The sequence below is a fragment of the Carcharhinus amblyrhynchos genome, chromosome 28 (genome assembly GCF_965287045.1).
Source record: "Carcharhinus amblyrhynchos chromosome 28, sCarAmb.v2.hapA, whole genome shotgun sequence".
In the NCBI taxonomy this organism is placed as follows: Eukaryota; Metazoa; Chordata; class Chondrichthyes; order Carcharhiniformes; family Carcharhinidae; genus Carcharhinus; species Carcharhinus amblyrhynchos.
Genome location: NC_137351.1, coordinates 9510403 through 9532966, shown reverse-complemented (window position 1 = coordinate 9532966; position 22564 = coordinate 9510403). Strand labels below are relative to the sequence as shown.

The following is a 22564-nucleotide window of genomic DNA, read 5'->3' as shown; positions in this document are numbered from 1 at the left end:
TTAGCCTCCTGAGAAAGTATACTTCTAATCTGGGGAGGGATGGGTTGACTGGGGCTCTCACTATTCTTAACTCTCCTGGCTCCTCCGAGCTAGTGGATGTTGTAAGAGGACAAGCTTAGTCCCAACTGTGAAGAACCCTTCTACCTCCAACTCCAATTGGATGGCTTGCTGAGGTGGATAGTCCCCTGGAGTCAGGTCCCAGAGGGTGATTGGCACTTGTGGTTTTGTACCAGTGAACAGTCAGTGGCAGCAGTGGAGATTAGAGATGAAAGTTCATGAGAAAAGTTAGCCACTAAAACAAAAGAAAAACTGAACGTGTGTAATTATATTTCAGCATTTTTTTCCGTTTCCATGACTCAAATGTCCTTATGACATAAACCATCAACTTGGCTGTTCCACAACTTCTGGATGAAAAGGAGCATCCCAAGGATGACCCTCCTGAACTCTCCCTCATTCCCAGTGGGGAAATAAATCCCTGACCTTCCATTTCACCCTCACAGCTCCTCAGTGGACAGTCCAGGTCAGGCACTCACAGCTTTGATCTCAGAATCTTGTGCCAGAACTCAAAAGCCTGATGCCACATTATGGGTCTTCATTCAAAATCAGTCTTCTAATAAATAAATAATCCCAATCAATCAGGGTGGCAAAGTGGTTAGCACTGCTGCCTCACAGTGCCAGGGACCTGGGTTCAAATCCAGCCTCGAGTCACTGTCTGTGTGGAGTTTGCACATTCTCTCCATGTCTGTGTGGGTTTCTTCCAGGTGCTCCCGTTTCCTCCCACAATCCAAAGATGTACAGGTTAGGTTGATCGGCCAATCTAAATTAACCCAAATGTCAGGGGAATTAGCAGAATAAATATGAGGGGTTACGGGGATAGGGTCTGGTGGTATTGTGATCGGTGCAGACTCAATGGGCCAAATGGCCTCCTTCTGCACTGTAGGGATTTTATGATTCTATTCTATGAATAAGAATATTGATATTCTGGACAAGATCAAATGGCTAAAGCGTCTTTCCCACTCAAACCTTTCTTGGGACTTAGTGACAATTTTTCTAAAGATGTATCATTTCTGGCAAAGATTAGGTTGTGCTACATGTGTTGTCAAAGATCATTAGGAACAACACATGAGCAGGAGGAGTTCATTCAGTCTCTTGAGCCTGTTATGGCCTTCAATTCAATCATAGCTGATAAATATCCTGACCCCATTTACCTGCCTTTGCTCCATATCACTTAGCCTTATCTAACAAATGTCTATTGATTTCAATCTTCAATCAGAATCCATAGCCCTTTGCTGAGAAATTGTTATGTGAAATTGTTATGTGCTTTCTGAGTTTGTTCCTGAATCTTACTTGTAAGGCTACACCCTCTTTTTCTGCATCACCCACCAGATAAAATAGCACATCCTCTCTAACGTTCAAGTTTAAAGTTTATTTATTAGTCACAATCCATCCAGTCCATCATGCAAACCAGCCTCCCATCTATTGACTCTGTCTACACTTCCCGCTGCCTTAACAAAGCAGCCAGCATAATTAAGGATCCCACACAACCCAGACATTCTCTCTTCTACCTTCTTCCTTTGGGAAAAAGATACAAATGTCTGAGGTCACGTGCCAACCGACTCAAGAACAGCTTCTTCCCTGCTGTTGTCAGACTTTTAAATGGACTTACCTCGCATTAAGTTGATCTTTCTCTACACACTAGCTATGACTATAACACCACATTTTGCTCTCTCTCATTTCCTTCTCTATGGCCGGTATGTTTTGTCTGTATAGCGTGCAAGAATACTTTTCACTCTATGTTAATACATGTGACAATAATAAATCAAAATCAAACAAGTAAGCCTTACATTAACACTGCAATGAAATTACCATGAAATTCCCCTAATCGCCACAATCCGACACCTGTTCAGGTCAATGCACCCAACCAGCACTTTCAGACTGTGGGAGGAAACCGGAGCACCCGGAGGAAACCCACGCAGACAAGAAGAGAATGTGCAAACTCCACACAGACAGTGGCCCAAGCTGGGAATTGAACCTGGGTCCCTGGCACTGTGAGACAGCAGTGCTTACCGCTGTGCTACCATGCCGCCCCCTAGCCTATCTAACCTACCACAATAAAGATTTTCTTCACTTCCTCATTGGCGGCCATCTGGGCCCTAAATTTAGAATTCCTTCCCCAAACCTCACTACATCTCTCCTTTCTCGTGGCTTTGAAAATGTTCCTTTCAACCCTAACCCAAGGCCACCAGTCCTGATATCTCCTGACATTCCCCAGTGTCAAACTTTGTTCTGTGAGCCAACAGTATGTTAAAAATGCTATGCAAATGGAAGTAAGTAGGTACTGTTACCACTCATTCTTCTATTCTCAAGCCAAGTTTATCTAAGCCACCCTTACATAGAACTCTGTTGGCCCAGAAACTTGTGCTGGAGCAGGTCCTGAAATGGAAAACCTATTAATTTATAAATTGGCCAGTTGACAATCTCACATGTACAGGGACTCCCATGTTCCATAGGAACTATCACCTTTAAATGGGAGACGAGAGACCGCAAGGCAGATTGAGGGCATCAATAAAGTGCAGGATAAATCTTCATCCACAGGGAAATGCCGGGCTGTCATCCAGAACACTCCCAGCAAATCAGTCAGGCCAAGCCAAAAGGACATAAAGGTCTAGAGACAGTTTGTTTTAGAAGAGATTTATTGTTTCCAGATTGCTACTGGGTTTGTTTGCATTTGGTGTAAAGAAAAATACATTGAAATTCTAGTCAGAAACTAGAAACATTTATGGACGATAACAAGAACTTTCCAATGACAGTGTTGGAGTATTGGTACTTTGGTCTGAATGAATCATTTATCTATTATAAACATTCTCTGTTTCTTCTCCCAGTGTACCCCCATTTTCAAAAAAAGCTGTTCCTGGGCATGGACGGCAAGGCCACCATTTGTTGCCCATCTCTAATCACCTTTGAGAAGGTGGGGGTGCACTACGTTCTTGACCCTTGCAGTCCATGCGATGTAGGTATTCCCACCGTGATGTTAGAGAATGGATCCCAGCACTGACCTACTCACAATATATTTCCAAGTCAGGATATGGCAGTGATGGTGTCCCTGTGTCCTGCTGATCCTGTCCATCTAAGCAGTAGAGGTCACGGTTTAGAGAGGTATTGTCAAAGAAACCTTGGTGGGCTATTACGGTGAATCTTGTAAATGATGTACACTGCTGCCAAGGTGTGCTGGTGATAGAGAAAATGAATGGTAAGGTGTGAGTGGTTGTCCTTGACATCAAGGCACCATTTGACCAAGTGTGGCATTAAAAAACCCTTGCAAGATTGAAGTCAATGGGAATCAAAGGGAAAACTCTGCTGTGGTTCGTTGGCACAATAGTTAGCACTGCTTCCTCACAGCGCCAGAGACCCAGATTCAGTTCTGGCCTCTGACTGTCCATACGCATACATTTTCCATGGTGGTCAGAAGGAGGGGTCTGCCTAATGATCCACCTCCCCTAATTATACAAATTAACTAAAATAACCGAACCTAATTTAGTGGATTGGGGTAAAGTGCAAGAAGGCCCTAACATAGGAATCCCACCCATTGTGAGGTGCAGTCTTTAATGAGCCACATAAGGCCAATTATCCCTGAGATCACTGAGATTTGTTGGTGGGTTCAGGGATTTAATGGGACTCACATGGGTTACTCATGGCTCCAGAAGGCTCCCTATTAGGATTGCCAGCAGCCTATTAGATTCTACACTTGTATAAACTAAACATCAATACATTCTGGAACATGTATGTAGGCTAGAAGCTAGCAAATGTAATTTCACTGCTTAAGAAGGGAGATAGAGAGAAAACAGGGAAATATAGACCAGTCTGGCATCAGTAGTTGGGAAAATGCTGGAATCGATTCTAAAAAGTGATAACGGTGCACTTAAAAAAAAGATAAAATTAGGCAGAATCAACATGGATTTATGAAAGGGAAATCATGTTTGACAACTTGTTGGAGTTTTTGAGGATGCTACCAGCAGGATAGGTAAGGAAGAATCAGTGCACCTGATGTACTTGAATTTTCAGAATGCTTTCAATAAGGAGGTTAATCAACAAAATTTAAACATATGGGACATGGGGGCAATATACTGGCATGGAATGAGAATTGGCTAATGGGCAGAAAACATAGAGTACAAATAAATAGGTGATTCTCAGGTTGGCAGGCTGTAACTAGTGGAGTACTGCAAAGATTGCTGCTTGGGTCCAGTTATTGTCAATCTATATCAATGATTTGGATGTGGGAACCAAATGTAATATTTCCAAGTTTGCAGATGACACAAAACTAGGTGGGAATGTGAGTTATGAGGAGGATACAAAGAGGCTTCAAGGAGATTTAGACAGGCTGAGTGAGTGGGCAAGAACATGGCAGATGGAATATAATATGGAAAAATGTGAAGTTAGTCACGAAGTAAAACAAAAATGCAGAATATTTCTTAAGTGAAGAGAGATTGGGAAGTGTTTTTGTCCAAAGGAATCTGGATGTCTTGGTCATAAGTTAACGTGCAGATGCCCCAAGCAATTAGGAAGACAAATGGTATCTTAGCCTTTATTGCAGGAAGATTTGAGTACAGGAATAAGGAAGTCTTGTTGTCATTGTATAGAGCCTTGGTGAGACTACAACTGGACTATTGTGCGCAGATTTAGTCTCCTTATGTAAGGAAGGATGTAGTTGCCATGGAAGGAATACAACAAAGTTTCACCAGACCAATCCCTGGGATGGCAGGATTGTCCTATGAGAGAGATTCTCTATATTCTCTGCATCTTAAAGAAATGAAGGGTGATCTCATTGAATTGTACAAAATTCTTATAGGCAGCAATAGGTTAGATGCAGGAAGGACATTTCCATTGCTTGCAGAATCTAGAACTGGGGACTCAGTCTCAGCATAAAAGGTACGCCAGTTAGAACTAAGTGGAGAAGAAATTTGTTCAGTAAGCGAGTGGTGAATCTTTGGAATTCTCTACCCTGGAGGGCTGTGTAAGTCCAGTGATTGAGTATGTTCCAAGCTCAGGTCAATAGAATTCTCGATACCCAAGACATTAAAGGATATGGGGATGGTGTGGAAACATGGTATGGAGGTAAAGATCAGCTTTGGTCTAGCTAAATGATGGAGGAGGCTCCATACATTAAATGGCCTACTCCTATTCCTATGTTCCTATCAGGGATGTCATTAGTTACAGACACACAGTGCTTCATTTGGCGGGGCGGGGGTGTGTGTGTGTGTGTGTGGGTGTGTGGGTGTGTGGTGGTGGTGGCGGCACTGAAAGCCACCCTCCTGCCCTTGCATTTGACTGTACCTGCCTGCTCCCCCTCCAGGTCACTGGGCAGTGCCCTCATGTGACTCCCAGCCATCTGAGGGAAATAGACTCACAGGACTACGAAAATCAAGGCGGGGAATGGGATTGGTTGGATTGCTGAATTGATGGAGTTGATGGGCCGAATGCTTCTTTATGTGTCGCAGTGAGGGCTCTCTCAGAAGGTTTTTGCTAGGTTATGCGTATTAAGGGATATGAGGAAAGTGTATGTAAATGGAGCTGACGTCCAGATCAAGCATTGACTAACTGAATGGTAGAGCAGGCTCCAAGGGGCTGAATGGCCTCCTGTTCCTGACATTCCTACTTTTTGCCCCAATTGGGTTCAACGCAACTTGCGTTTGTGCCACGAAAATCAGCCTGCTCAGCACCGGCCTGTCAAATTTCAGACTGTTGAAGCTGTGAGGTTTCAGTGATGTCCACATTCACTGGGTCATTGTGTCAACCGTAAACAAAGGATTAAAGACATTCCTGGAATCAGCTCCATTGCCAAGAACTGAATCACCATAGTGTCCATTTGAGCTTCTGTTGGAAAATACACGGGTAACTTAATACATAACAGTTATAAGTTGTGGGCGGACTGTAAACTATGATCTTTGTGAGGCTGTCTGTTATTATCTGGGAAACAGTTGAAGTATTAATTAACATTCCCTAGTCAGTCATTGATCCGACCGATCATCTTGACATTACAAAGTCAGCACTGTGGAAAAGCTGAGATGAACACTGGCAGAGAAGAAGGCCGCCAAGAATCGCCATCGGGGTGGCTTTGCGATCAAAAGTTAAAATGTCTCTGTTACTTGCTTACATCGGCGTTGCTAGGGCAATAACACTCATATGTTGCTTTCTGTTCCTCCCTTAGACCAGATGTACTGTAGCAACAGTCGAGTGTGCCAGAGGAAACTGATGTGAAGGACCCGGAGTCTGGGCGGTTGAGGTAGGGAAGGAGATCGCAGAGGGGCCCTCACCACGCACTCAGCCCGTCTGAGAGAAAGCGGACACATTGGGCGAGGAGGGCAGAGTGACTTCAGGGATGCTGAGCTTAAAGCTGCCTCGTCTACTCAGCATCAATCAAGTGCCCAAAGTAGGTGAATCTTTAACCTGTCATGCCTTTAACCTCCTCTTGTTGCTCCATTGTGTTCCAATTCTAAATTCAGCTTGTGGTTTTACACCAAAGTGCTTTATGACGGGGCAACAGGTAAGATTATTTTCCTTCCAGCATCAGAAGATTCCTGTTTTCCTAAGGCCTTAATTACGAATGTGTGACATAGATGAGGCCAAGGAAGCTTCTGGGGATTGGAGCTTGTGGAGAATTGAGTTCTTGTTTTAATGTTTGAAGCTCCCCACCCTCTCAGCTTCGACACCAGCCTCCTGGGGACCCACCTGCATTAGGAGCAGTCATACTCGTGGGCTTGCGTCACTTGGCTGTTTTATTTTTGTCTTTGGGTCGTGCGCTAAACCCCTCAACCCCCAGCACAACAAAAGAGAAAATCATCTTCAAGCTGCAGAGTGAAAAGTAGTGGAATGAAGCGCTGTTGTTTACTCCCGTCATTCTGCTGGAAGAAATGATGCGAGCATTATTTCTCCTGAGATTTGAAAAGTAGGACAAAGGAAAAAAAAAAATTTGCACCTGAGCAACGATCGTCTTACGGAAAACAATAGTATCTTGCAGCCCGAGTTACGGAACATCATGTTAGCAGCTTTGCAGCAGCTGTCATCATTGCTGTGGTAAAGCGTCTGCCATGTCCAATGTCCTTTAGGGAAGGAAATCTGCCATCCTTACCAGTCAGGCCGACAGGTGACTCCAGATCCAGTAACTTCATTGCAGTGTTAATGTAAACCTTGTGACTAATAAATAAATTTTACTTTGGCAATGAGGTTAATTCTTCAACGCCCTCAGGGATGGGCAGTAAATGCTGGCCCACCAGTCAGTGAAGCCCATACCCAATGAACAAATAATTTAAAAAAAGGCAGGGCCAGGTCCCATCCCTCATGTGCTTAGTCATCTGTGTCAATGGCCAGTAATGTTAATACAAATGGTCCCGGGACCTCTACATTCAGGAAGTAGAAGTCACTCAGAACTTTCAAAGATATAAGATAGCCATTAATAAACCAAACACAATGTTCAGGAGAAGCTGATTTCACCCAAAGGGTGCTAAGAATTTACAGAAGGCCCAGCCACAGGGAGCACTGAAGGCAGATTTCATAGGAGCCATTTAAGGAGAAGCTAGATGAATACAAAGGGAAAGAAACAAACAGAAGGCCGTGCTGATAGTGTTAGACTGTGAGGCACAGAGGAGACACAAGTGGAGCATAAAGATTGCCAGAGACCAGTTGGGGCAAATGGCCGGTATGTACGAAAGATTCTGGGGAGAATTTTCCCGTCCCGCCCACCCTCAGGAATCGGAGTGGGCGGGAGATGAGGACCAGGCAAAGGTCTGTCGACCTCGGGTGGGATTTTCTGGTTTGGGGTCGAGTTGCGACCAGAAAATCCCACCCTCTATATAATTCCAAGCAGGTGATCACAGCCTGAAAGTCGACACACCAGTTAATAGATAAGGCGAAGGTTTACAGTAGATCAGTCTGCCCAGTTGGCGATGCAGTCTCACGATAAATGAAAGAAGAGTACTTTGGAGAGGCGCCAAGCATTTGAGGGGGTGAGATATTGCCTGACACACGTAGAAACCCAACATGGGAATGTATGCCTTTTAGAGAAGGAGAAAATAGCAGAATTTAAGAAACACAGAACCTAAAACACCGCATCCCCCTCCCTACCCCGTTAAGCATTGCAGTGGCATGGGGGCACTGTGGCTGGCACTGCTGCTCACAGCACCGGGGACCTGGGTTCAATTCCCGGCTTGGGTCACTGTCTGTGCAGTGTTTGCACATTCTCCCCGTATCTGCATGGGTTTCCTCTGGGTGCTCCAGTTTCCTCCCACAGTCCAAAAGATGTGCTGGTTAGGTGCATTGGCCATGCTAAATTCTCCCTCAGTGTACCCAAACAGGCGCCAGAGTGTGACAACTAGGGGATTTTCACAGTAGCTTATAGTGTAAATGTAATCCTACTTGTGACATTAATAAATAAACTTAAACTTTAACATTAGCAAAGGAAGTGGTGACTATTGTTGTTCTGATGATGTTTTACAACTGAAATGTCAGCCATGATGGCATTATTTGTACTATTTATATTGATCAATCTGACTTTAGGGAACACATTGTTCGAATGTTTGTTATTCAAATATTACTACTTGCTAACATGAAATCAGAACTGTGCAGTGGGCCTTGCTTAAGTGATCACATTTAAACACATTGGCCCACCCCTTGCCCTCCTGTCTGTGGTTGGGTTACAGGACCATGGCCATCAGCCGACCACTGATACGTTGATTTAGCAGCCAGCGTTCGACTATGGCCTTAGGTAATGTGAGCAGACTCCATGATAATGGAGAACATCAAAACCAACCCCAACCCGGTCTGTGGCTAACCTCCTCAGGTTCACCTCATGGTGATCTGCAGTGAGAACATGGTCCAATCTATCTGCTTCACAGAACGGCAGTGCAGAAGACAGTTGTCCTCCCCCTATTGCCGTGATGTAAATTTGCCAGGTACTAGAGTTTGTACACGTACAGTCCCTCTCTTTTTTCATTTGTTGATGAGAGATGTATTTTCATTCGGAAGGCCAGGCCTTGCTGCCCATCCCCATTGACCCTCAGGAAGGTTGTGGTGAGCTGCCTTCTTGAAACGCCATGAAATTGTGTAGGTACACCAGCAGTGCTGTTAGGGAGGGCATTTCAGGATTTGGACCCAGTGACAGTGAAAACGGCGATATGGTTCCAAATCAAGATGGTGTGCGGCTTGGAGGAGAACTTCCAGGAGGTGGTGTGCTGCCCTTATCCTTTTAGGAGGTAGAGGTCACAGATATGGATGGAGATGTCAAGGGAGATAAGTTGCTGCAGTGGATCTTGTAGCCTCCACTGGTGGTGGAGGAAGTGAGTGGTGTAAGTTGATGGGTAGGGTGCCATCAAGTGAGTTGCTTTGTCCTGGATGGTGTAGAGTTCCTTGAGCTGCACTCATCCAGGTAAGCGGAGAAAATTCCATCACACTGCTGACTTGCACCTTGTGGATGGTGGACAGGTTGTGGGGAGTCAGGAGGTGGGTTACTCCCCTCAGAATTCTCAGCCTCTGATCTGCACTGCTCGCCACAGTATTTACGTGGCTAGTCCAGTCCAGTTTCTGATCCATGGTCACCCCGGGATGTTGATAGCAGGGGAAAAAAAAGCACATTACTACAGATGCTGAAATCTGAAACCAAAAGAGAAAATGTTGGAAAATCTCAGCAGGTCTGGCAACATCTGTAAGGAGAGAAAAGAGCTGATGTTTGGAGTCCTTTGTCAAAGTAATTATCAATAGTGGGGGATTCAGTGATGCTAATGCCATTGAATCTGCTTTACCAATCGTTTGTGCTTTTTTTTTCCCGTTGTATCCAGAGTTACCAATTCTAAAAATAGTATCAGTATCACCACCCAGAGGATATTTTATTCATTATTCGCAATTCTCCATTGGTAAATGTTTCAAACACTGACCCTAAGGGAACTTCTCGGGGTGGAAACTCGAGAGGATGGTTCTCCTTAAGGGAAAGGCGAGAACTAGGGAACTCAGTTTAAAAACACCAGATTAAAATGGAGATAAGGATTATTTTGCTCTTGTTCAGAGGTTTGTGAGTCTGTGGAATTCAGTTCTACATGTGGATGTGGGGTCATTGTATATTTTTAAGGCTGAGTTAGATGAATTCTTGATTGGCAAGGAAGTCAAGGCAGTAGACAGGAAAGTAGAGATCACAATCAGATTAGCTATGATCTTATTAACCAGCAGAGTGGGCTTGAGGGGCCAAATGGCCCACTCCTGCTCCTAATTTGTATGTTTGTGTGGATGTTGTGCAGTTATTTTATTTTTGTAAACTTGACGCCTATTCAATGGTGCTAAAAATAACAAGTTCAACAAGTTCGAATGTCGGTGGCACAGTGGTTAGCACTGCTGCCTCACAGTGTCAGAGATCCAGGTTTGGATCCCAGCTTGGGTCATTGTCTTAATGGAGTTTGCACATTCTCCCTGTGTCTGTGTGGGTTTCCTCCAGGTGCTCTGGCTTCCCCCACAGTCGAAAGACATGCAGGTTAGGTGAATTGGTCATGCTAAATTCTCCCTGTTCAAAATAGGCGCTGGAATGTGGTGACTAGGGGATTTTCACTGTAGGTAAACCTAGTTGTGACTAATAAATAAACTTTAACTTTATATTGTTTTAAACTTCAACTACTCAATATAGCTGGGGGGAAGCCCCCATGCTGTGTGGGTCCTACTCAGACAACACAGTGGCTCAGCGGTTAGCATTGCTGCCTCACAGCGCAAGGGACCCAGGTTCAATTTCAGTTTGGGTGACTGTCAATGTGGAATTTGCACATTCTCTCCGTGTCTGCTTAGGTTTCCTCCAGGTGCTCCAGTTTCCTCCCACAGTCCAAAGATTTGTGTGTTAGGTTGATTGGCCTTGCTGAACTGCCCCTTAATTTCAGGGGGCTTACTTAATAAGGTGAATGTATGGGTTTACAGGGATAGGGCCTGAGTGGGATTGTTGTCCATGCAGGCGCGATGGGCCAAATGGCCTCCTTCTGCACTGTGGGGATTCTATGATTCTGTACACTCCAGCCCTGGTCTCAGTGGGGAAGTGAACAGTCGGATATTCCCAATTGGAACAGAGAAAAGGTCATCTTTAAGGAAAGAGGTAATCTCAGGATTCTGACAAGCCTCCATTTCGTTTTTGCTCAATTCTTAAAGTTACAACGCCAATGGTCAGAGTGAACCAGACAAACCTGAATCCATTCCTTGCTTTCTCCAAAAACCAAATTCAAATTCCAGTTGAATCCAACTCATGGTACCCACAAGAGAGACATACAAGATAAGGCATTGCACCCCATCTTGGGCTTGACCTAGTGCTTGATCTTAGCCAAAAGGCCGAGAAGCCTCCATTTATTGAACCCAGGTGTTTTGAGCCTTCTCTCTAAAGATTGGTTGTGCAGTAGAATGGATGTTGGGTCCCTGCAGAGTAGATTTGCCAACATATTCCTGGAGGTTACACCGCATGATGTTGCACCTTTCACAGTCCTGCCCAGTCAAACTGCTATCTCCCCCAGCCCCCATTTTCAGTACTTTTGCAACAAATACCCATAAACAAAAGTATTCTAAGAAACACTTTTTTAAATTGTTATGACTACCGCACATGTTCCAGAGGGAAACCTGTCCAAAATCCCAGAGGGAAACTTGTCTAACTGTTCATACCCTTTTCCGTAGTCTGAAAATGAGGGAAACAAGTACTGATCCCCGGAGTATAGAATTCCAAAAACAGCTCTGGAATTGAAAAGAATATTTATTATCAAGAAACTTAGGAAAACTTTGATGTGATTTATTATTGTCACATATGTTAGTATACTGTGAAAAGTATTGTGGGTGATTCTTCCGAAAGAAATTTAAGTGTCAAATTTGTGTAAAAGCTGGAGTTAGGGATGGCATGGTGGCACAGTGGTTAGCACTGCTGCATCACAGTGCTAGGGAGCCTCACAGCGCTAGGGACCTGGGTTCGATTCCTGGCTTGGGTCACTGTCTGTGTGGAGTCTGCATGTTCTCCCCATGTCTCTGTGGGTTACCTCTGGGTGCTCCAGTTGCCTTTCACAGTCTGAAAGATGTGCTGGTTAGGGTGCATTGGCCATACTAAATTCTCACTCAGTGTACCTGGACAGGCACCCAAAGTGTGGCAGCCAGAGGATTTTCACAGTAACTTCATTGCATTGTTAATGTAAACCTACTTGAGAAAATAAATCAATAAACTAAAAAAACTTTTAAAAAGTAAATCACACAGTTTTGTTCAGTGGGAGTTTCAAAATGAATCTCCCACACTCTGTGCACTGCTGAGTGCGAAAATCTGATGACGGGACCTATTCCCACTGGAGAGGCCAGCAGCATAGCGCTGAATGGGCCACTGCACATGCGCTGATCTGTCATAGCAGGGATGGCGTATGTAAGGTGCCCCTGTCTGCCGTCCTCCTGATTGCTGTGTGACCCTCGCCCCCATGACCCGATTGCTGGTCCCCAAACATGCCTGGGCCAGCCTTGACCCGTCCCCCGTGGCCCCGATTTTCCCCCCCCAGATCCCAAGCACCACCCCACCCCCACCACCACCATGGTAGCCCTGACTCCTGCCCCCCTCCCACCCATCGCCCTTTCCCAGCAACTTAATACAAGGTAGGTCCATTCAAAAGTTGTGACCTCAGATTTTTATATCTTTTTCCCGATGGAAGAAGCTGGAAGAGAGAATGTCCGGGGTGTGTGGGGTCTCTGATTAGGCTGGCTGCTTTTCTGAGGCAGCAGGAAGTGTAGACAGAGTCATAAGAACATAAGAACATAAGAAATAGGAGCAGGAGTAGGCCAACTAGCATTCATAACCTTTTGTAGTTTCTTGCGGTCTTGGGCAGAGCAGGAGCCATACCAAGCAGTGATACAACCAAAAAGAATGCTTCCTATGGTGCATCTAGAAAAATTGTTGAGAGTCATAGTGGACGTGCCAAATTTCCTTAGCCTTCTGAGAAATTAGAGATATTAGTGGGCTTTCTTAACTATAACATTAGCATGCTAGGATCAGGACAGATTGTTGGTGGTCTGTTAACCTAGAAACTTGAAGCTCACGGCCATTTCCACTTTAGTTGTCACTTTAGTAAAGATATACCCCACAACCTCTCATTCCCTTCCAGTCTGCTGTGAAAGTCCAAGAAAATTCAGAAAGAAGAGAACTTTCTTAAACAAAGACTGTTCTGCTTTCTGGATAGCTATCCCAGAACTATCCCCACACAGGATGAGACTTCCTGTCTTACCACCTTCACTGGTCTGTTTGACATTGGTTCAGCAGGAGAGATGATTTCTCTCTGCAGACTGTCCAAACCCAGCAACCCCGCCACAACATTTCAGGCAACCTAGTTAAAGGGTAAGCCACTTAATCATGTGCTTTAATTCCTTGCAACAGGTATTCCACGAACACAGCATCATCTTTGGATATCGTCACCCAAGGAGTACAGCTACCGATTGCTTATTCAGCCTTTTCCAATTGACAAATGAGACCGTGAACATCTGGACGCACTTCCTCCCGACCTGGTAAGTGATCACTGGACATGGAACTACACTCATGAAGAATGAATATTGCATCTTTTGCAGTCTTGGTACGGTCACTCTTGTTTTGCAGGCTAATACAGCGACCAGTTTATATACAGCAAGGTCCCACAAGGGGAATGAGCCGAAGGTAATTAATCTGCTAACTGAGGGATGAATATTGGCATGGATACCAGGCAATCTCCCAACTCTGTTTATGAATTAACAAAACCTTCATTTAGTTTGAAAGATGTCAATACAGCAATCCCTCAGTGCCATATTGCATTGGTCGTGATGTTACTGAGAATCCCCAACTTTCTAAATCATTGGCAAGACTTTTACCACCACGTCAAATTGATAACTGTAAATAATACAATTGGAATCTCCCTCTGACTAAATTGGTCACAGTGAATTGCCACAAAAGATTCAGGACATCTTCCCAAAGTGTTCCATTCACAGTCAACCTTGGATGTCTTTGGGCTTATGCCTTGGTGGTTATTTTCCAGACGTCGCTGGATTCCGGGGAAGTGCCGGAGGATTGGAAAACGGCTAATGTTACGCCGTTGTTTAAGAAGGGTGCCAGGCAAAAGGCGGGGAATTACAGGCCGGTTAGTTTAACGTCTGTGGTAGGTAAAATGTTAGAATCCGTCATTAAGGAGGAAATTGCGAGGCATCTTGAAGGGAATTGCTTGATAGGGCAGACGCAACACGGTTTCATTAAAGGGAAGTCGTGTCTGACAAATTTACTGGAGTTCTATGAGGATGTGTCTAGGGCGGTGGATAGAGGAGAGCCGGTGGATGTGGTCTTTCTGGATTTTCAGAAGGCGTTTGATAAGGTACCTCACAAGAGGTTACTGCAGAAGGTCAGAGGACATGGAGTTGGGGGTAGGGTGTTAGCGTGGATAGAGGATTGGTTGTCAAATAGGAGGCAGAGAGTGGGGGTCAATGGGTGCTATTCGGATTGGCGGTTGGTGACTAGTGGGGTGCCCCAGGGGTCGGTGCTGGGGCCTCAGCTATTTACCATTTATATAGATGATCTGGAGGAGGGAACCGAGTGTAGGGTGTCGAAATTTGCTGATGACACCAAGATTGGGGGAAAGGCAAATTGTGCGGAGGGTGTGGAGAGTCTGCAGAAGGATCTAGATAGGCTGGGCGAATGGGCCAGGAAATGGCAAATGGAATTTAATGTTGGCAAGTGTGAGGTGGTCCACTTTGGTAGGAAGAATGGTGGGAAGGACTATTACTTACGTGGCGAAAAACTGCAGCAGGCGACGGTGCAGAGGGACCTCGGGGTCCTTGTGCATGAGTCGCAAAAACCCAGCCTGCAGGTGCAGCAGGTGGTCAGGAAGGCAAATGGGATGCTGGCCTTCATAGCGAGGGGGATTGAATATAAAAGTAGGGAGGTCTTGCTGCAGCTGTATAGGGCATTGGTGAGGCCGCAGCTGGAGTACTGTGTGCAGTTTTGGGCGCCGCACCTGCGCAAGGATATTTTGGCCTTGGAGGGAGTGCAGAGGAGGTTTACTAGGCTGATACCGGAGTTGAGGGGGTTGAGCTATGAGGAGAGGCTGAATAAACTAGGCTTGTACTCGTTAGAGTTTAGAAGAATGAGGGGAGATCTCATTGAGACGTATAAGATGATGAATGGGATGGATAGGATAGAGGTGGAAAGACTCTTCCCGCTCAAAAAAGACAGTAGGACTAGGGGGCACAGCCTCAAGATAAAGGGGGGGCGGTTTAGAACGGAGTTGAGGAGGAACTTCTTCACTCAAAGGGTGGTGAATCTCTGGAATTCTCTGCTCGTTGAAGTGGTGGAGGCTGCCTCGCTAAATATTTTTAAGAAGCGGGTTGATGGGTTTTTGATAAGAGAGGGGATTAAGGGTTATGGGGAGAGGGCGGGAAAGTGGAACTGAGCCACGACAGATCAGCCATGATCTTATTGAATGGCGGGGCAGGCTCGAAGGGCCAGATGGCCTACTCCTGCTCCTATTTCTTATGTTCTTATGTTCTTATGTTCTTATCCAATGTCATCAGAGAGTTGCTCGTTATCAGAATTCCTCAGCTGACTGGGAAGGTTTATCCATGCCTCCTGGACCACTTCAGCATTTCTCTTATTGGCTTGAACATTGGCATGAGCACCACCATTGCAGCAAATTGGCATTGACAGGATGGCAATGTGAAGCTCCATCTGACAGTAGGACGTGGTGAAGTTTCATGCCCATAGTTCCCAGGTATCTCCCACCATCTCCTTGGCTCCCAGATATCTTTCACTATCTCCATCTCTTTCAGTACCTCCATCTCTCCCATATATCTCCCACCATCTCCATCTCTGTCAGATATTTTGATCATAAGGGCAGAAGTGAAATGTTTGCTGATGATTGCACAATGATCAATGCCACTCACAATTCCTCAGATAATGATTTTTGTTTCATTCTCTCCTGGGATCTGGCTGAGGGATAAAGATTTGTAAAACACTCGGATTAAACCTCCCCTCCTTTTCTTTGAAACAGTGCAGGGGCCCTGACTGAGAGGGCAGATATCACATCCGAGGCTCAACTTCATGGACAGTGCAGCACTCCCTCAGTACTGCACTGGGGATATTGGCCTGGATCACGTGTTTCTCCCCTGAGGAAGGGCAGTGGAGATTCCCCTGGGTTTTCCAACAAATCTTTGCCTGTCAGCCAACATCATAAAAGCAAGTTACCTGATCATTATCACCGCATTCCTATTTGTGGGATCTTACTGCATGAAAATTTGGCTGCCGTGTTTCCTGCAAAAGTGGCGACATTTCAGGCATATTTCAGTGGGGCCAAAGTGTTTGTGATATCCTGTGGTTGTGAAAGGTGCTATATAAATGCAAGTCTTTCTTGAGTATGTTGCGAAAGGAGAAATGCTGGTGTTATGAGATGACAATATTGCTGGGACAATGTAAACAGAACATTGTCACACTATAAATAACCAGATACTGGCTGCCAAATGGTGGGAGCAAGTGAGAAAGTCTTTCTTTAATAGGAGAGTAAAATACTGCAGATGCTGGAAATTTGAGATGAAAATGGAAAACACTGGAAAATCTCAGCGTGCCTGGCAACGTCCATGTAGTTTTATTTTCCACAGTAAAGTTTATTTATTAGTATCACAAGTAGGCTTACATTAACACTGCAATGAAGTTATTGTGAAATTCCCCTAGTCACCGCAGCTGGCTTCCCAGATGTTTGAGTAATGTGTGGATCTTTTTTTGGCCAAAGCTGCCTCAGTATGAACATTTAGTGCAAACTTCTTTTAATGGTCCTTTTGATTTATTATTGTTACATGTATTGTTCTACAGTGAAAAGTACAGTTTCTTGCACGCTATACAGACAAAGCATACCGTTCATAGAGTAATAGGAGAGAAGGAAAGAATATAAGAACATAAGAACTAGGAGCAGGAGTAGGCCATCTGGCCCCTCGAGCCTGCTCTGCCATTCAATAAGATCATGGCTGATCTTTTTGCGGACTCAGCTCCACTTCCCTGCCCGCTCACCATAATCCTTAATTCCTTTACTGTTCAAAAATTTATCTGTCCTTGCCTCAAAAACATTCAATGAGATAGCCTCAACTGCTTCACTGGGCAGGGAATTCCACAGATTCACAACCCTTTGTGTGAAGAAGTTCCTCCTCAACTTAGTCTTAAATCTACTTCCCCTTATTTTGAGGCCATACCCCCTAGTTTTAGTTTCACCCACCAGTGGAAACAACTTCCCTGCTTCTATCTAATCTATTCCCTTCATAATCTTATATGTTCCTATAAGATCTCCCCTCATTCTTCTGAATTCCAATGAGTATAGCCCCAGTTAACTCAGGCTCTCCTCATAAGCCAACCTTCTCAACTCTGGAATCAACCTAGTGAATCTCCTCTGCACCCTCTCCAGTGCCAGTATATTCTTTCTCAAGTGAGGAGACCAAAATTGTACACAGTACTCCAGGAGTGGCCTCACCAGCACCTTATACAGCTGCAACATAATCGCGCTGTTTTTAAACTCCATCCCTCTCACAATGAAGGACAAAATTCCATTTGCCTGCTTAATTACCTGCTGCAAACCAACTCTTGGAGATTCCTGCACAAGGACACCTAGGTCCCTCTACACAGCAGCATGCTGCAATTTTTTACTATTTAAATAATAGTCCATTTTGCTGTTATTCCTACCAAAATGGATGACCTTACATTTACCAACATTGTACTGCATCTGCCAGACCCGGAGAAGGTACAGAATGTGGTGTTACAGTCATAGCTAGGGTGTAGAGAAAGATTAACTTAATGCAAGGCAGGTCCATTCGAAAGTCTAATGGCAGCAGGGAAGAAGCTGTTCTTGAGTCGGTTGGTACATAATCTCAGATCTTTGTACCTTTTTCCAACGGAAGAAGGTAGAAGAGAGTATTTTGAAACAAGTGACAACTTACTGATCGTTAACAGGCTAACAGCAACAATTAGAACAGCTGCTGTGTCTGTACGGGACTAGCAACAATCTTGTGCCGTAATCTTTTTTTTTGCTCTCTGGTGCTGGTTTGAGCCGAGGGTGGATTGCAACTCATTTCAGTTTGATTAGTTTTAATCGAGGAGATGAAGCTGTGTTTGCGTTTGTGCCAGCGTGGAGTAGGTCAAGGTCTCTAAAAATCCAATAAGGAGTACATCTCCTGCCAGCACTCACACGATGCCCTGAGCTTCACTGAGCCTGTCGCGCGGAAGCAGAGTAGGTTTGGTCTCAGCTGGCGCGGAGGCAGATGGGGTTGCACTCCTGGGTTAGGGAAAATGAAAATATCTGCCAGCTCTTCTGGTGGCAGGGCATTTCATAGAATCCCTACAGTGCAGCAGAGACCATTTGGCCATCGAGCCTGCATCAACTCTCTGACAGAATATCTTACCCAGGCCCTCTCTCTCCTGTCCTATCCCCATAGCCCTGTGCATTTACCATAGCTAATCCATCTAATCTACACATCCTTGAACACTGAGGGGCAATTTAGCACAGCCAATCCACCTAAACTGCGCATCTTTGGACACTGAGGGACAATTTAGCATGGCCAATCCACCTAACCGACACATCTCTGGACACTAAGGGGCAATTTAGCATGGCCAATCTACCTAACCTGCACATCTTTAGACTGTAGGAGGAAACCGGAACACCTGGAGGAGGCACGTGCAGATACACAAGAACTATACATAGAGAGTCACCCAAGTCCAGAATTGAACCCAGGTCTCTGGAGCTGTGAGCCAGCAGTACTAAACACTGTGCCACCATACTGCCCCATTTGCATGGACAAGACCTATGGCAGTATTCTGATCAAGAGCAGGCATCTATTTCCTGGTGTCCCAGCAACATTCTTCCCTCAGCCAATAGAAAGGATTAAGCAGATGGCTGGTCATGTAATCCATTGCAGTTTATGGGATCCTGCTGTGCACGTATTGTCACATTTCCTACTTTACAGCAGTGACTATACTTCAGAAATATTTAATGGGGTGTAAAATGTTCTTGGGCAGTCCAGGGTTGTGTAAAGCTATATAAACACATGTTCCTTCCCTGCGGATGATGTTTGGATCAGCTTCACTGTGTTGGGACCAATGGCAGAAAACCTCTGATAGCCAATGTCTGAGACCGTGTGTGTGGAATGGACACTTGGCTGTAGAAGGCAGTCAGTGTACAGTTGCCTCTACCTGCCCCTTATTAAACCACCAAATATACTAGAATAAACCTCGCCTTTCCTATAGCAAATTGACCCTGGGGTATCACTTGTAAATACCCTGCCCAAAGGTAATCAACAATAGGCTACAAAGGTCCATTTGAGGGGGACAATAAGGGTCATATGGAGCTTTTTGCACAAGCATGGGACAAGGTGAGGAGGTAAACTGGGTGGCTAGCACTGCCGCCTCACGGTGCCAGGACCTGGGTTCAGTTCTGGCCTCGAATGACTATCTGTGTGGAGTTTCCACATTCTCCCCGTGCCTGCGTGGGTTTCTTCCGGGTGCTCTGATTTCCTCCCACAGTCCAAAGATGTGCGGTTTAGGTGGATTGGCCGTATTAAATTGCCCTTTAGTGTCAGGGAGACTAGCAGGGTAAATATGTGAGGTTACGGGGTTGGACCTAGGTGGGATTGTTGGCAGTGCAGGCTCGATGGGCCGATGGGGATGGGGAATCCACCATGGTGGGTGGGTTATGGGGGGAGTTGCCTTCAGCAGGATCTGAATATCCTGCTAGTGGGAAGGGCTAGAAAATCTCGCTGTGGGGAAGAGGGAAATCGTTTCTTTCCTAAAGAATAGTTTATCACAGAAAAGCAAAAATCCTTCTCCCCATGGTGGAGAAAAGTCAGAAAGGTTTTCACATTAGCAGAGTTGCAATCCATGAGATTGGTTGTGAGTTGCATCAAAGCCATGCAGAAAAGGGTGTAGCTGATCTGTGCTGTCCTTGGTGACAATAAAACTAGTTCAAAACTCATTAGAAACAATCTGGCAACAGACGGCATGGAATGTTCTTGACTGTAAATATCCTAGGAAAAATCCACCCAGGAAGAGTAAATAAGCAACAAACAGTGATCAGGTTTAAAGGGGCCATCCACTATTTCATTTCTTCTGCTTCTCTTTCACACATACTTAACAATCTCCCACACAGGACTGGTAAACTATACGTGGGTTTGTTTCATTTAAGTTTAAGTTTATTTATTATTGTTACAAGTAGGCTTACATTAACATTGCAATGAAGTTATTGTGAAAATCCGCTAGTTGCCACACTCTGGCGCCTGCTCGGGTACGTTGAGGGAGAATTTAGCAAGGGTAATGCACCTAACCAGCACGTCTTTTGGACTGTGGGAGGAAACCGGAGCACCCAGAGGAAACCCACGCAGACATGGGGAGAATCTGCAGACTCTGCACAGTCAGTCACCCAAGCCAGGAATTGAACCTGGGTCCCTGGTGCTATGAGACAGCAGTGCTAACCACAGTGTCACCATGCTGCCCATTTGAGGATACATTACAGACAGCTCAGCAGTCAGATCTACTTTGGGGATCGTGGTGTTTGTCCCCTTTAAGGGAAAATCTGCTGAGAGGGTCACGTGACCCAGGTACCCAATCAGGGATCAGGGTGGGGGGATCACTCTAGAGCGGACCCTGGAAGCTGACTGGCTGCCTTGAGGCTGTAAGCCTCTGTATTATAGTTCTCTGTAAATAAATGTTGCTGCTGTTTTTAACCTAACTAGTGAGCAGGAATTACATAATTGGTGATGCAGGTAAAAGAAAATAAAAGAGGTCCCAAGATTGTGAGTATAAAGTCACATTGAAGTTCAGTTCAAGGTGAGAAAGAGATAAGTATTTGGAGATATGACCCTATGTGGACAGGTAGATCCTTCTGCTGCCTCTGTGGAGGATTGAACACAAAACATTGAATGTTTGAGCCAACGGAGGAGGAGGGGAAGAGAAAGCAATCATGTGTGGGACCCAGGCCTACAATTTAATACCTAGCTTCACATCCCCAATCCTGTCTGATTCCAAGTCATTCACTGAGATAATTAAATTGGTGAAAACACATAACCATCCAAAGCCATCGTTAAAATTGCAGCAATTTATCATTGAATCTATGGCATGGAGACAAGGCCCTTCGGCCCAAACTGGTCCATGCTGACCAAATGCCCATTTAAGCTAATCCCATTTGCCTGCATTTGGCCCATGACCCTCTAAACCTTTCCTATCCATACACCTTTCCAAATGCGTTTTAAATGTTGTCAATGTTCCTGCCTCAAACATTTCTTCCAGCTGTTCATTCCACATACGTACCACATTCTGTGTTTAAAAAAAAGTTGATCCTCATTAATTCTTTCTTCTCTTAACTTAAACCTATGTTTAGGTATACCTTAACTGTGGGAGCCCCTAGGGAAACTATTGCAACTGTTGTCCCTGTACCCAGGAGGGAGTTGCTCCTAGATAAATGCCACAATGCCCATCTGGGTATGTCTAAGGTGAAAGTGCATGCCAGGAGTTAAGTCTGATGGCCTGGTGTTGATGATGCTGACGTTGAAAGCCTAGTCAAACACTCTGAACTGTTGCCTGCTACAGCCCCACTGCACCCTTGGGAATGGTTGAGCCAGCCACAGGTACGAGTTCCTGTTGCTTATGTGGGGGCCATATATTTGTTCCTTGATGATGCCCATTCAAAGTGGGTCAAAGTTTTGGGATGGAGTCCATGATGTTGCATGCTAAAATTGGAAAATTGCATCAGTATTTTTCGACCCACGGGATATCTGAAGTGTTGAATGATGGAACAGCCTCCATGAGTGATGAATTTTAAAATTTCACCCCCTTAAATTGTATCAAGCACATCAGGACTGTGCCTTACCACCCAGCGTCCAACTGACTGACTGAACGAGCAGTCCAAACCTTTGAGGTGGGTCTTAAGAAGCAATCAGGGATAACCCTGGAGACCAGAATCTCATGATTCCTTCTGCATTATGGAACCACTCCACATTCTACAATGTGAGTGCTGCCAGTGGAATTGTTGTTGGGCTGGTGTCATTGGCAGAACTAAGACTGGTGTTTCCAAATCTGCCGGGGAGGGTAAAGGCCTGTCAGTGCAGGCAGAATAAGAATCATGATTCAGATGGCATAGTGGCACAGCGGTTAACACTGCTGCCTCACCGCGCCAGGGACCTGGGTTCAAGGGTTTCCCCTGGGTGCTCCAGTTTCCTCCCATAGTCCAAAGATGTGCAGGTTAGGCTGATTGGCCATGCTAAATTGCTTCTTAGTGTCAGGGGGATTAGTGGGATAAATACATGGGGTTACGAGGAAAGGGGTAGGATTGTTATCGATGCAGGCCCGAAAGGCCTCCTTCTGTACCCCAGGGATTCTATGGCTGGAATTTTAACGGCTTGCAGAACAGCATTCTCCATTGGTCTCCACTGGGATCTTATGAGCTTGAGGCAGGTGAGGCAGTAAAGTTCTGGCGTATGATTCTAGTCTGAGTCTTGCCTAGATCTTTAAATGGCCCGCTGCATTTTCTGTCCCATTGGCTATGATCCCTGTGGAGGG

At 45.2% G+C, this 22564-nt stretch overlaps 1 protein-coding gene across 2 annotated transcripts in view; it reads left to right on the top strand.

Annotated features, from left to right (window-relative positions):
* Positions 1-22564, top strand: part of paqr5b (progestin and adipoQ receptor family member Vb) — a 92774-nt gene that overhangs the window by 41906 nt on the left and 28304 nt on the right. For both annotated transcript variants that reach the window (XM_080214210.1, XM_080214211.1), the window contains 2 exons: positions 6206-6427; positions 13403-13530. In XM_080214210.1, coding sequence (XP_080070336.1) covers positions 6377-6427; positions 13403-13530 — 179 coding nt within the window. In that variant the 5' untranslated portion in view covers positions 6206-6376. The remainder of the gene's footprint in view (positions 1-6205; positions 6428-13402; positions 13531-22564) is intronic.